We start from the raw sequence: 14,191 nt of genomic DNA, 5'->3' as shown, positions 1-14,191 counted from the left end.
AATGTAAATTTATATTCCACAGCCACCGACTTCAGCTTTGAAACAAGCTCATCCTTACTAGCAAAACTCTGACCGACATATATATTGTCCTTTAAGGACAACGATCTTCCTTCCCCACCAGAGAACTGTGCTTTATAACCATCATAAAGCGTTTCATTTGCATCCTCGTCAGAATCCTCATCTTTCACTTTCCCGTAATCACTGTAGTTTACACCATCGTCAACATCAACAGCAACAGTTGCTTGAACATCATCAGCAGTTGCTTGAACATCATCAGCATCATTACTATCTTCATCCCACTCTGAATCAGTATCTTGACCAGTATCTTCATCAGCAAAATTACTATCATCACCATCAGACACATCCGCATCATCATCAACTCCAGCTTCTACTTGGCTCTGGCTTGATACACAAAGGCGTACAAAGTGTGTCTTGGCCAACTCGATCAAGTTCCGCACTTGTCTATCATTCGTGACATGCATAGGAGGAGTATCCAGAGCCATTTGCTGTAGAATGACGTCTGGTAAGGAATATGTTAGCTCCACCTTCTCGATTTTCTTGTCCAGACCATAATCTTCTTGTGCCATTTCATGAAGTTCACCATGTGTACAACCATCTGGCACAAGAAACATTCTCCCTCCTTTCCGATTATTGACCACAAACTCCCACAAAGAGCCTTTCACCACCCATTCTCCATATACAACAGGTATCTGAGCCATATCCTGCAAAAAAAAATACAGGTTTACATAATCAGCAAAGAAATATTTCATGTTTCATAAAACTATAAACGAAGACTTACAAATACGTCTACAATTATTAGCTAACAACATTGTCAAATCAAATAAATTATACCTTCATAATTATAAAAACAATTCTTTTCAAAATCACCCAAACCCATTAGGATTAACTAACACACAGTTTCAAACAAAAAAAACTAGAAAAAACTTAATGAATAATACACAAATTTGCATTTTTATAGATTTTTCTACGTAGACTTAATATTCCGTCTCTGACAATTTAGACGTTCGTTTCAGTTTACAAACGTAGACTGTGAAATAGGTCTACGATTTGGGTTGGTTTTTGCAATTGACCATTTCACGGGTTGCTTTCTATAGTTGAAAAAAAGTTGTGATTTTGTTCATGTAGACTTTCATTTCAGTCTACAATTTAAAAAGGTTAGTTTTTGCAATTGACCAGAATTCATCCAAAATTTGACTTTCAGAACTAGACTTCATATGCAGTCTATATGTTTGAAATTTTTTGAAAGAGGTTAGTTTTGCAATTGACCAAGTTTGACTTCCAATCACTAGATCGAAATGAATGTCTACGTTGTGTGTAGACTTTTTTGAAGTCTACTTTCAAATCCGACGGGTTGGTTTTGCATTTGACCAAAATAAAAAGACAGACTTTATACGCAGTCTACAATTTTTTTTCTAGGATAAGAAGACTGCATATGAAGTCTACAATTTAATAAATTTTTTACTGCTTTTTAAACTTTTTGGTCAAACACAAAACTAACCTATTCCACGAAGTCAAAATTTTGGTCAAATGCAAAACTGACATTTTATAGACTTCGTTGGCAGTCTACACTTTGTAGACTTCCGTTGAAGTCTATTTTGTAAAGTCAAAAGTTCGGTCAAATGAAAAACTAACCTCTTTTAAGTAGACGTCTGAGTAAGTCTACCGAAAGTTTTATTTTTGTTGTCAAAGGTAAAGACAGAGACTACTGGGGAAGTCTGCGTTAGAAAAAAAATTTGTCTGGTCAATTGCAAAACTAACCCGTGTGTTGACAAATAGACTGCATCGTAAGTCTCCATGGAGGCGTAGACATACAAAACAGTCTACCGTCGCGACACAGATCTGAAAAAAAAATGAAAACCATGTGAATAGTTACCTTTTTCCTGTGTAAAGCTCGTTTCCAACCTTTTCAACTGTCCAAACTCCAAGTATGAGCAAAAAGAAGCATGTTTAACGATTCACTAATGAAGAAACTCGAAAATATGAAGTTTGTGGTTTTGAAAATGAGAGTTATGAGAGTTTTTTAGATGGAAATGTAGAGGAGATGAGAGGAAATGAAGTTTTTTGGGTTAGAATGAGAAAAAAAGTGGTTGAAAATTGAATTCTAGAGCTTTAGAGCTCAAAAATGGTGGTTCATGGTGGTTGGAAAAATTGATGATGATGGCATTTTTGTAAATAAGAAGAAATGGTTTGGGTGTATTTGGTTTTTTGCTAATTTCGAAATTAATAAAAAAATAAATAAAAATGGCAATTTTGTGAATAATTCAAAAACATAAGGATAGTATGGAAATTTTATTGATGAATAGTATGGACAAAAAAAAAGGGGTTGGTTTTGGATTTGAATTGAAAATATGGGTTGGTTTTGAAAAACACCCACTTTTCAAAAGTAGAATAATCTCATATTGATATCTCATATTCAAAAGAAGAATATCAAAATAAGCTGATGGAATGAGATATGTAAAATGGATTATTCTACTTTTCATTGTAATCCATTTCACATATCTCATTCCATCAGCTTATCATATTCTTCTAGCAAACTTGCGAGCATATTTCTAAGTATCCATATACTTTATCCCTCTGGATTGTATATGTCTTTATTACATGCACAACTGCATGTTTACACCCGATCAAGGGGATCATCTTACTTGAATTTACTTTATCAAGTTCTTTTTCAAGTGCGAACATAATTTTTCAATATTCCACTCACTAGGATTCTTTAATTCTCCCCCTCGAGATGATAACACTCCATGTCTAAAATCTCGTACTGAATCCCACACTATAACCAATAACATATTCAGTTTTCCCATTTGGGTTGAATTATGTTTCAAATCCTTTAGAGTGAGATCTTAATTTGGGGTCTGTTTAAAGAAATCACATATTGTGAACTTGTTTGATGATTCATCACCATGATGGTTTTCTTTATTTTCTTAACATACTATATGTGAAAAACTTCTGGTTTTTCAACATTTCACAATAATGTCGATAACATTATTGGAGATGGCTATCAGTAAACTCCAGGTTTACCACTCATTTATAATTTTGCCATCCTTTTTCTTATGTATGTATTTTCATCATAAACTCCTCTAGAGCCAATAATATGTGTATATTACTAAATATTATACTTATTTATTATGAGAGAGGAGAGATATTTGTTACCTTTAGAAGTCATGTGCGAGATTCAATATCTGCCAAGTATTTCTATCTTCATCCTGAATCTTAAAATATTCTTCAGGAAAATAATCCTCATTTCACATCGATATTTTATTTTCATTTTCTGGACCAACCAGAAAATCTGAATCATCAAGATGAGTATTCAAGCTATGAAAGATGGTTCGGGCTCATAAGAGACGAAGTTTAATATACTTCCTTTCTCTTTTTCTTTTTGATTCTCAATATAGATCGGCTAAATATTTGGCGTACGACAACTACGTACCCAATTTTCTTTCTGGCCGTATCTATAGCAAACCTTTTATGTTTGTCTTTTGTTGCCCGACCACTTTCATTTCGTGGAAGTTCTCATTATTCTCATAGGGACGGAATTTTCTTCCTCGTCTTCTTCCACAACCACGATAGGGGGTTTCAACCGCATCTACACCCTCGTCCTTTTCTAGTAGGACCGACTTGATGGTTTAGTATCATGATTTCATTTTTTTTTTTTAGTTTTCAAGGAGGATTTACATCAACTCCAACTATTTATTCCAACCGAATCTTTTCTTTCAAGGATTTAATTATTCAAAGATCTTCTAGATCTTTTCTCATGATACACCTAATCTTATAAACCATCATTAAAGTGGTGTAAATTATCATGGCTTTATCTTTTTCTCATCCAATATAGATTATATCGATGATTTTTCAAAGCTCATTTTCTCTCAGGTGCATCTTTGCACCCACTGCCCAAGCCTTATAATTATTTCTCGTAATATCAAGGGCATTTATTTTGAGCTTTGTCAAAATTCACTTGATAACATTATTCATAGAATAATATTATAATAAAGATGAGAATTTAAATGCATAAATTAAAAGCATAAAATAAATGCATAAATTAAATTGCAGAAATTTAAATTGCAAAAATTTAAATTGCAGAAAGAAAATCGGGAGGCTCAGCCTACCACATGATCCGAGGAGTCATAGACTACCATATTGATCATTTTCCAAAGTCCGAGGAGACATGGTCTACCATTTTGACTTTTACTTATTTCAAGGTCCGAGGAGACTTAGTCTACCTTTTTTGACCTTTTCTTTTTATTTACGGAGGCAAAGCCTTCCACGTAAATTTTCCTTTTTCAATTCACGGAGGCAAAGCCTACCACGTGTTTTTCTGATCGTGAAGACATAGCCTACCATAACGATCAGTCGGGAAAGGTAACACCTATCATCCCGAATAATAAACGGAGAAGGCCTAGCCTCTCACTCCGAAATAATAATTAAATTTAAATAAATTAAGTTTATTGAAACACATAAATTTAAACAATACCTCGACTGGTTTGAGAACTTTCGGATTGATAAACCTCAGTTGGTCAGAACTTCGTGTTGATAACGTGTTGAATAAAATAAGGAGAGAGAGAGAGTACTTTTACTTTCTGTATTAATATTATATTATGTTTGTGTGTGTACGTAAGGAAAAGGAGAAATGAGATTATTACTTCTGACTTTTTACAAAAGAGAATAGTGTTAAAGATAATGATCCATTAAAGATAATGATCCAAAAAGATAAAGTTGATTTTGGATTGTGATTATCCATTAACTTACTATATAAATATTTGCTTTCTTCTTATGTGGGTTAAGTCCACCGACTTGTTACTCCTATAAATAGGAGTTCAGTTGTTGTTGTAAGTCATAAGAATAAGAGTAAGAGATCAAAGTGATTGTGCTCATTATCTCACACTTCTTTCGTTACTTTCAAACACACAAATAATAATATACTACTATATAAACACTTATAAAAATACACATAAATATTTCATTATCTCGTCTAATTTACAACACGTTATCAGCACGAGGCTCTGACCAACTGAAGTTTATTAATCCGAAAAGTTCTTAAACCAGCCGAGGTAATGTTTAAATTTATGTATTTTTAATATACTTATTTTATTTAAATTTTATTATTGCTTCGGAGTGAGAGGCTGGACCTTCTCCGTTCGGGATGATAGGCGCTGCCTTCCCCGACTGATCGTTATGGTAGGCTATGCCTTCACGATCAGAGAAACACGTGGTAGGCTTTGCCTCCGTGAATAAAAAGGTCAAAAATGGTAGACTAAGTCTCCTCGGACCTTAAAATAAATAAAGTCAAAATGGTAGACCATGTCTCCTCGGACTTTGAAAAATGATCAATATGGTAGTCTATGACTCCTCGGATCATGTGGTAGGCTGAGCCTCCCGATTTTATTTATGCTAATTAAATTTCTGCAATTTAAATTTCTGCAATTTAAGTTTATGCTTTTATTTTATGCCTTTAATTTCTGCATTTAAATTACGCATTTAAATTCTTGTAATTACTATAACTATATATATTATTCTATGAATACAGTTATCATGTCGAATTTGACAAAGCTCGAAATTAATGCCCTGGATATTATGGGAAATAATTATATGACCTGGGCAGTGGGTGCAAAAATGCACCTGAGAGGAAACGGGCTTTTGGAAACCATCGATAGTTCAAAAACGGTGTCGGATGAGAAAAAGGCTAAAGCCATGATATTTTTACGACACCACATCCATGATGGTTTAAAGGATGAATATATTACGAAAGAGGATCCTTGTGACCTCTGGAAATCTTTAAAAGAGAGGTTCGATCACCAGAAATATGTGATCTTACCGAAAGCTAAACACGAGTGGATCCATCTCCGGTTCCAGGATTACAAAAGTGTTAGTGAGTTTAATTCCGCGATGTTCGGAATTACTTCGAGGATGATGTTATGTGGAGAGAAAATAAGTGATTATGATATGATCGAGAAAACTCTCTCCACGTTCCATCCTGAAAATGTAATCCTGCAACAACAATACCGAGTGAGTGGATATACCCGTTACTCGGAGTTGATGCAAGTCCTCCTTGTAGCGGAGCAGAATAATCAACTCGTGACTTTAAACCATCAAGCTCGTCCCACTGGATCTGCTCCATTCCCTGAAGCGAATGTTGCATCATCCAGTTATGATAATAGGAGAGGACGAGGTCGTGGACGTGGTGGAAACCGTTATCATGGTCGTGGAAGAGGACGAGGAAGAAGATTCCGTCCCTATGATGAAAGAAATAATAAAGACTTCCACGAAAATGAAAGGAATGAAAAGGGCCAGGATGATAAAAGGCAAACGGGAACGGTTTGCTACAGATGCGGCATGAAAGGTCATTGGGTACGTACCTGTCGTACACCAAAACATTTAGCCGATCTGTATAGAGAATCCCAAAAGGGAAAAGAGAAAGGAAGAGGTGAAACTAACTTCATCTCTGATGAACCTGGGCCATCCTTTCATGGTTTAAATGATGATACTCATCTCGACGTATCAGACTTTCTGGTTGAACCAGAGAGTATCGATGAGTAATATAAATAGATGTGATATAAGTAGACTGTATTATAGTATCTATATATTTTGTTGTAAGATATATGTTATGTTTGTTATGTTTAATGTTTAATAATATATGTTTTATGAATATTTTAAATTCAGAAAGAATGCCAAACTTTGAGACTATGGATGGAGATTTGTGTTTGGCAGATAGTGCGTCAACGCACACAATAATCAAAGATAAGAAATATTTCTCCAGTCTCAAAATAAGAAATTACGCTGGAAGCGTAAGTACAATATCTGGTAATGCAAAGATTATTATGGGCTCTGGAAGAGCGAAATTTTCAATGCCAGGGGGAACGATATTTGAAATAAGTTATGCATTGTATTCCCCCAAGTCTCATAGAAACTTGTTAAGTTTTAAGGATATCCGAAGAAATGGATATCATATTGAGACTATGAGTAAAGATGGCATTGAATTTCTTTGCATTAAGTCCGAGAAAAAACATATACTTGAAGAGTTAAGAATGTTATCCTCTGGACTATATTGTACAAAAATAACCATGACTGAGTCCTATGCCGTGGTAAACATGAAGTTTACTGATACATTTAAAATATGGCATGAAAGGCTAGGACATCCTGGTTCAGTCATGATGAGAAAAATAGTGCAAAATTCGAATGGCCATCCGTTGAAAAACGGAAAAATTTTGCAAACGGGCGAGTTTACATGTAATGCATGTTCTCAAGGAAAGCTTATAACTCGGCCATCACCAGCAAAAGTAGGCAATGAATCACCAATATTTTTAGAAAGAATACATGGTGATATATGTGGGCCGATCCACCCACCATGCGGGCCATTTAAGTATTTCATGGTATTGATTGACGCATCTACTAGATGGTCAAGTGTGTCTCTTTTGACGACACGAAATACGGCTTTCGCAAAGTTCATTGCCCAGATAATAAAGCTGAGAACGCAGTTCTCAGAATATGCCATTAAGAAAGTAAGGCTTGATAATGCTGGTGAATTTACATCGCAAGCCTTTGATGATTATTGTATGTCAATGGGGATTGATGTGGAGCATCCAGTCCCCCATGTGCATACACAAAATGGCATGGCTGAGTCATTGATAAAACGGTTGCAGTTGATTGCAAGACCGTTAGTCTTGAGAACAAAGCTCCCAATTTCTGTATGGGGTCATGCTATATTGCATGCGGCTGCACTGGTTCGGCTAAGACCGAGTGCATATCATAAGTACTCCCCTTTACAATTGGCATCTGGACAAGAGCCAGATGTATCCCATCTCCGTATCTTTGGATGTGCGGTCTATGTTCCGATAGCTCCGCCACAAAGAACAAAAATGGGCCCACAAAGGAGATTGGGAATATATATGGGTTATACGTCACCAAGTATAATAAGATATCTGGAACCAGTAACTGGTGATATGTTTACGGCAAGGTTTGCCGATTGCCGCTTTAATGAGGATGAATTTCCAGCATTAGGGGGAGGAATTAGAGAAATTCCTAAAGAGATTACTTGGTGTACACCGTCGTTGTTACACCTTGATCCCCCTACGAATCAAAGAGAACTGGAAGTTCAGAAAATTGTGCATTTGCATAATTTGGCAAACCAGTTACCAGATGCATTCACAGATACAAGAAGGGTGACGAAGTCATGTATACCCGCTGAAAATGTTCCATCAAGAGTTGATATTCCTAAAGAACAAACTAATGGTAACAGAATGAATGAACCTAGGGTTCAGTTAAAGAGGGGGAGGCCAGCGGGTTCTAAAGATAAAAATCCCCGAAAGAAAAAGAAATTGGATGAACAAAGTAAGGTTCTAGAAGAACCTGATACTGAAAAATGTCTGAAAGAAGACATAGATAAAGATGGTCCAGATGACGAGAAGGGAACAGAAAAGTATGAGATTTCCATCAACTACGCCCGAGATGAAAAGATATGGATCAGAAATAAGATAAAAGATGTTGATGGAATGTTCTCCTTTTCTGTGTCCAAAGAGATCGATCATGAAAATGATGATCCCGATCCAAGGTCCATTTTAGAATGTCAAAAAAGACATGATTGGGAGGAGTGGAAGAAGGCCATTCAAATTGAATTATTCTCCCTGAATAAAAGAAATGTCTTTGGACCTATAGTCATAACGCCTGAGAATATAAATCCTGTTGGGTATAAGTGGGTATTCGTGAGAAAAGTAAATGAGAAAAATGAAGTAACACGATATAAAGCCCGATTAGTTGCCCAAGGTTTTTCTCAGAGACCGGGAATTGATTTTGAGGAAACGTATTCCCCGGTAATGGATGCAATTACATTTAGATTTTTGATGAGCCTAACGGCGTCTAAAAATCTTGAAATGCATCTCATGGACGTTGTGACTGCATATTTGTATGGATCGTTGGATAGCGATATATATATGAAGCTCCCTGAGGGATTGAAAATGCCTGAAGCATTGAAAGAAAAATCCAGGGAGATTTGTTCGGTCAAGTTACAGCGATCACTATACGGATTAAAGCAATCCGGACGCATGTGGTACAATCGCTTAAGTGAATATCTTTTGAGTAAAGGATATGTTAATAATGCGATATGTCCATGCGTTTTTATAAAGAAATTGTCATCTGGCTTTGTGATCATTGCTGTATACGTTGATGACCTGAACATAATTGGAAATCAAAAGGAGGTTGATGATGCTCGAACTCATATGAAAGAGGAGTTCGAAATGAAAGATCTCGGCAAGACAAAGTTTTGTCTTGGGCTCCAGATAGAGCATCTCCGAGAAGGAATATTTGTGCATCAATCAAACTATACGAAAAGGTTATTGAAACGCTTTCGTATGGACAAAGCGACTCCTTTGAGTACTCCAATGATTGGTAGAACTCTCAATGTTGAGAGTGATCCTTTTAGGCCCTGCGAAGATAGCGAGAAGATATTAGGTCCAGAAGTACCTTATATGAGTGCTATCGGTGGGCTGTTATATCTTGCAAACTGTACCAGACCAGATATAGCTTTTGCTACTAATCTACTTGCGAGATATAGTTCTGCTCCTACTCGCAGACATTGGGACGGAATAAAGCACTTATTCCGTTACCTTCAAGGTACAGTTGATTTAGGGTTAATGTATTTAAGAAAACCCGAGTTTGGTATGGTTGGTTTTGCAGATGCAGGATACTTATCAGATCCTCATAAAGCTCGATCGCAAACCGGCTATGTTTTTACAATTGGTGGAACTGCGATCTCTTGGCGGTCTCAGAAACAAACTCTGGTTGCGACATCTTCGAATCATGCTGAAACTATTGCACTTCACGAAGCATGTCGAGAATGTGTGTGGCTTCGATCAATGAGTCACCACATACAAGAATCAAGCGGAATAGTCAGCGTGAAAGAGCCGACAAAATTATTTGAAGATAACTCGGCTTGTGTCGCTCAACTCAAAGAAGGCTACATCAAAAGCGACAGGACAAAGCACATCCCTCCAAGATTTTTCTCGTACATAAGGGAGCTCGAGAAAAATAAAGAAGTGGACATTAAATATGTACGGTCATGCGACAATCCAGCTGACTTGTTCACAAAAGCCCTTCCGACTACAACGTTCCGAAAACACGTCTATAGTATCGGAATGCGGCATTTGCGTGACCTGTGACAAGAAAGCTAGATCCTCTATTCTCAGGGGGAGATTACGGACAGTGTACTCTTTTTCCCTTGTCATGGTTTTTGTCCCAATGGGTTTTTCCATGACTAGGTTTTTAACGAGGCACTACGTAATATAAAAATGGATAATCAAGGGGGAGTGTTAAAGATAATGATCCATTAAAGATAATGATCCAAAAAGATAAAGTTGATTTTGGATTGTGATTATCCATTAACTTACTATATAAATATTTGTTTTCTTCTTATGTGGGTTAAGTCCACCGACTTGTTACTCCTTTAAATAGGAGTTCAGTTGTTGTTGTAAGTCATAAGAATAAGAGTAAGAGATCAAAGTGATTGTGCTCATTATCTCACACTTCTTTCGTTACTTTCAAACACACAAATAATAATATACTACTATATAAACACTTATAAAAATACACATAAATATTTCATTATCTCGTCTAATTTACAACAAATAGCACTATTTATAGTGTACAAAGTCGGTTAAACATGTGAGAAAAGGACAAAATTATGAGGAGGTGATGTGTGACACTTTTCTAAATGAAAACACATGTCCAACACCTATCTATGTCACATAGATGAATAATCATCAATTGTAACATGCTCTAAATATTACAAAGAAAAAAAACAGCAGATTGATGAACAAAGAGATCTACTTTTATTGATTTAAAGCATTATAATGACGATTTAAAAAAGATCCAGAAAGAGGACGCATAGCAAACTGGTGTGGGCTGGAGTAGTTGAGAGTCTGCATTGGACTCAAAATGATTTGAGATGCAACTAAACAAATTGACATATCAATCTTCTGTTTGAGATATTATTTTATGAAAATTGAAACTAGAAGAAAAGGAGATAAAAACTGTAAAATCAAATAACTGTCATTCTTTTTTTTTTTGAAACACCAAATAATTGTCAATTCATAATTCGAATGATTCCAAATATTCAGAGAACATAAGACTTGAAAAAAATGTAATGGACAATTGGCACTGTTTCGATGAGGGAAGCTTATAAGAGAATTAGGCAATTGATAATGTATTTATTTACATCTTCTCTAATTCTCTTACATTATCAAACAGCATATGATAAATTTAGAATGATCCCTACCGTTAGGGTTGCAGCTACCTCTCTCTCACTGCATCCCTAGCGTTAGAGTTGCGTAGCTAGGCTAGCTTGGTCTCTCACTGCATTCGCACGTGCAATTCTCTTGTTCTTTCTTCAAAGTCTGCGTTTGTAGATTAAAACGTATATGTATATATTTATCAATGAATTTATAGAGAAATCTAAAAATGGATTCAGCTGATGTAATTAGAAAAATAAGCCGGTTAATAGTTTTGTAGGGGACCTGAAGTTGGTGTTGAAGGCCTTTGATATGTTGTACCGCTAAATCCAGCATGTCAGAATAGCTTGTTTGCTAATAAAAACAGTAAAAAGTAAATATCATATAAGTAAATTAACATTTTTATTTAATAATGTTTACAACTATACACTAAATTTGATATGATTCAAAGTGAAGAGTAACCTTATCCATGTTGGGGACAAGATCTTGTAGCTTCTTTAGTCTCCCACTTATTCTCGTTCTCCTCTCCTGCATATATCGTCATCATCAGTACATATAGACAAGAAGGTTTATGCTAAACAAATAAATAAACCTCTCGTTAATCGTTTTCTATGTTTTCAGCGACATATAATTGTAGGTTATTTTATCACTGAACTGTGATAGATTAGCAACAACATAATTAGTTAGGTTGCAACTCGCTACGAAAGAAAAGAGTGTGTTGAACTTACCCGCTCGGCGATGCTTCTCGGGTGGGTGGCGAAGCCACGTTTGGCTCGAACTTTGCATGGTACAGAATCTTCGGGAAGCTGCATGTAGTTATCCATGTAGTTCATTGAAGTGTCTGAAGGAAGACTATACTGTAAAAGCAATGTTAATAAAATGAGATTCCGTTAGTGTTTGCCCCCTTGATCCCAACAACAACAATATCAAGAAAAAGTTGCTGCATTCAAAATACTAATATAACATGTAAAAACAAAGTATTTTTATTTCATTTACAAAAAAAAGAGTATTTTTATTGGTGAATTGAAAATACTAGTATAACATATTAACATGTAAAGGATGATTAACCCCTGACAAAAATAGTATAGTGAACTGAAACCCTATATCAAAACAAAATGGTTTACCTGTGAAAAAAGACCTGAGTTCATGTCCTTGGGTCGTTTAGTGGGTCGGGTCACAGTAAACCCTATTGAACCGGAACCGTCATCCCAAGAATCAGTGGCGGCACCAAAGCTAGCCGCGGAAAACGAATGGCCTGAACCATCGTGGACAGACGTCTCATTGACCTCAGAGATACGAGACAGTGGGTCGTGACTCGTGAAGCTTAGCTGAGACTTGAGTCTCGATGGTCCACGTCCTGCATTAGACCCTCCTTGCTGATTATAATCACTGGTTGGTTGGTTCAACGAGAAGCCTGATTTTCAAAGTAAAGTGTATTAGACTGTTATCACATTATTACGAGAATAATTTCGAAGCAATCATTTCACTTTCCACGTCGTGTTAGAAACAAATTGCGTGTATGTAAATAAAGAGTTAGCAAAACGAATCGATCCAAAAGCAAGATTGGTTTTATGGATATCGGTTAGTTAGATTCCGGTTCAGATTGGTGACCGGTTAGTTGTTGGAAGTCACATCCAGATTCGGTGGAAGTGGAAGATATTATTATTACTAGATAACAACGAGGCAAATGAAATCTGCAGGACCATTGAAAAAAAAAAAAAAAAAAAAAGATAGATCCACCAATTAAGATCTATCGCTTTCCATATAAATAGTCTTCTAAACAACCAATGTTATTACGCCACATCAGCAGACATACTATTGGTCACGAACTACAAACACCATCCTCTTATTTTATTTAAATTTTTAAAATACAACTTGGCTTATAGGATCCCTCGAAGATATATACTAAATAATATCCTATTTTAAGGGTAACCGAGCCACATTGTACTGTATTTTCAAGCACGTGGTTCGGACAAAGGACCTTTTCGTCATTTTAAAGATACGAGGATCACGTCTTGCACAAATACCAACCAGCCAAAATTACCAAACACCCTTGATCTCACAAATGTCAACTTATTATAGCGTCGTATCGTAAAAAATACTGTGGAAAGTGGAAACTGTTGTTATAAAGCTACGTAATCAAGTATAATAAGATACCAAAAGTACCCTCAGCAGCCTCTTGACAGATAGATTTCACCAAATAGATCTGTCAGAATGAATGATGGTTGTTGTTCTTCATCTAGTAACCAACTTAATCTTATAACTACATTACGATTATGGCAAATCCTAGAAGTTATGAATCCTTTATATTATATCAATCAAATATTTTTTTCCTGAAAAGAATAAAAATAGTAAACTCACTGTTTTTTTCACCGGAGAGGTAGCTAAAGAAGTCAGCGGGAGAGCTACGTTGTCTAGCTAGAGAGTAAGATCCAGAGCTACTTCCTCCTCCGACGTGGTTGTTGATCTTGTGCTGTGAGATCTCGTTGAATCCACCGTAGGATCTGTCCATGAGCAAATCTTTATTATTATTATTGTTGTTGTTGTTGCTGCCAAGATGTTTTTGGCCGTCAGATGAGTTGACTCCGCAAGTCATGGACTCGGATCTCAGCGAGGAAGAATCAGCTCCGGCGAAGAAATCACCGAGGAAGTTATCAGGCGGTGGATAGTTGAAGTCACGAGCGTTTGACCCTCCAATGACTTCGTCCACCATAGAGTTCAGAAGCGATCCGGGAGCTGACCCGTATCGGATCAGTCCTGCGCCACCGCCTCCACCGCCGGGGAGCGATGATCTTTGCGACGATGATGACGTGGAGGAAGATGATTGGTACATGACTTGTTCTATCGCCAAATGGAGCCGGAGGAGGAGGGGAAAGAGAGAGAGAGAGAGAGATGCAAAAGACGTTTTGAGAAAGAAAAAGATTAGATGCTTTTTTATGGGGTAATAAAAAGTC

At 36.4% G+C, this 14,191-nt stretch overlaps 2 protein-coding genes across 2 annotated transcripts; one reads left to right on the top strand and one right to left on the bottom strand.

Moving 5' to 3' along the window:
* The first annotated feature begins 5,631 nt into the window (after nt 1-5,631).
* LOC125579276 lies at nt 5,632-6,555 on the top strand. The gene is made up of 2 exons (XM_048743256.1): nt 5,632-6,217; nt 6,398-6,555. The coding sequence occupies exons 1-2, from the start codon at nt 5,632-5,634 to the stop codon at nt 6,553-6,555; spliced, it is 744 nt and encodes a 247-aa protein (XP_048599213.1).
* A 4,620-nt stretch (nt 6,556-11,175) lies between these two features.
* On the bottom strand, nt 11,176-14,165 carry LOC106371163 (transcription factor bHLH128). The gene is made up of 6 exons (XM_013811200.3): nt 13,599-14,165; nt 12,362-12,651; nt 11,966-12,094; nt 11,700-11,765; nt 11,523-11,591; nt 11,176-11,402 (listed from the first exon to the last, which is right to left on the bottom strand). The coding sequence occupies exons 1-6, from the start codon at nt 14,068-14,070 to the stop codon at nt 11,346-11,348; spliced, it is 1,083 nt and encodes a 360-aa protein (XP_013666654.1). The 5' UTR covers nt 14,071-14,165; the 3' UTR covers nt 11,176-11,345.
* Between the last annotated feature and the right edge of the window lie 26 nt (nt 14,166-14,191).

The sequence above is a fragment of the Brassica napus genome, chromosome A10 (genome assembly GCF_020379485.1).
Source record: "Brassica napus cultivar Da-Ae chromosome A10, Da-Ae, whole genome shotgun sequence".
Taxonomy (NCBI): Eukaryota; Viridiplantae; Streptophyta; class Magnoliopsida; order Brassicales; family Brassicaceae; genus Brassica; species Brassica napus.
The sequence above is the reverse complement of the archived record's forward strand: the minus strand, read 5'-3'. Positions and strand labels throughout refer to the sequence as shown.

Excerpts from the sequence above, each read along its gene's own strand:
- LOC125579276 (XM_048743256.1), top strand. The coding sequence starts at position 5,632 with ATGCACCTGAGAGGAAACGGGCTTTTGGAAACCATCGATAGTTCAAAA. Across the intron at positions 6,218-6,397 it reads TGGTGGAAACCGTTATCATG|CCGATCTGTATAGAGAATCC; the intron begins GTCGTGGAAGAG and ends CAAAACATTTAG.
- LOC106371163 (XM_013811200.3), bottom strand. The coding sequence starts at position 14,070 with ATGTACCAATCATCTTCCTCCACGTCATCATCGTCGCAAAGATCATCG. Across the intron at positions 12,652-13,598 it reads CCTCTCCGGTGAAAAAAACA|GCTTCTCGTTGAACCAACCA; the intron begins GTGAGTTTACTA and ends TTTGAAAATCAG. Across the intron at positions 11,766-11,965 it reads CGAGAAGCATCGCCGAGCGG|GAGAGGAGAACGAGAATAAG; the intron begins GTAAGTTCAACA and ends CGATATATGCAG.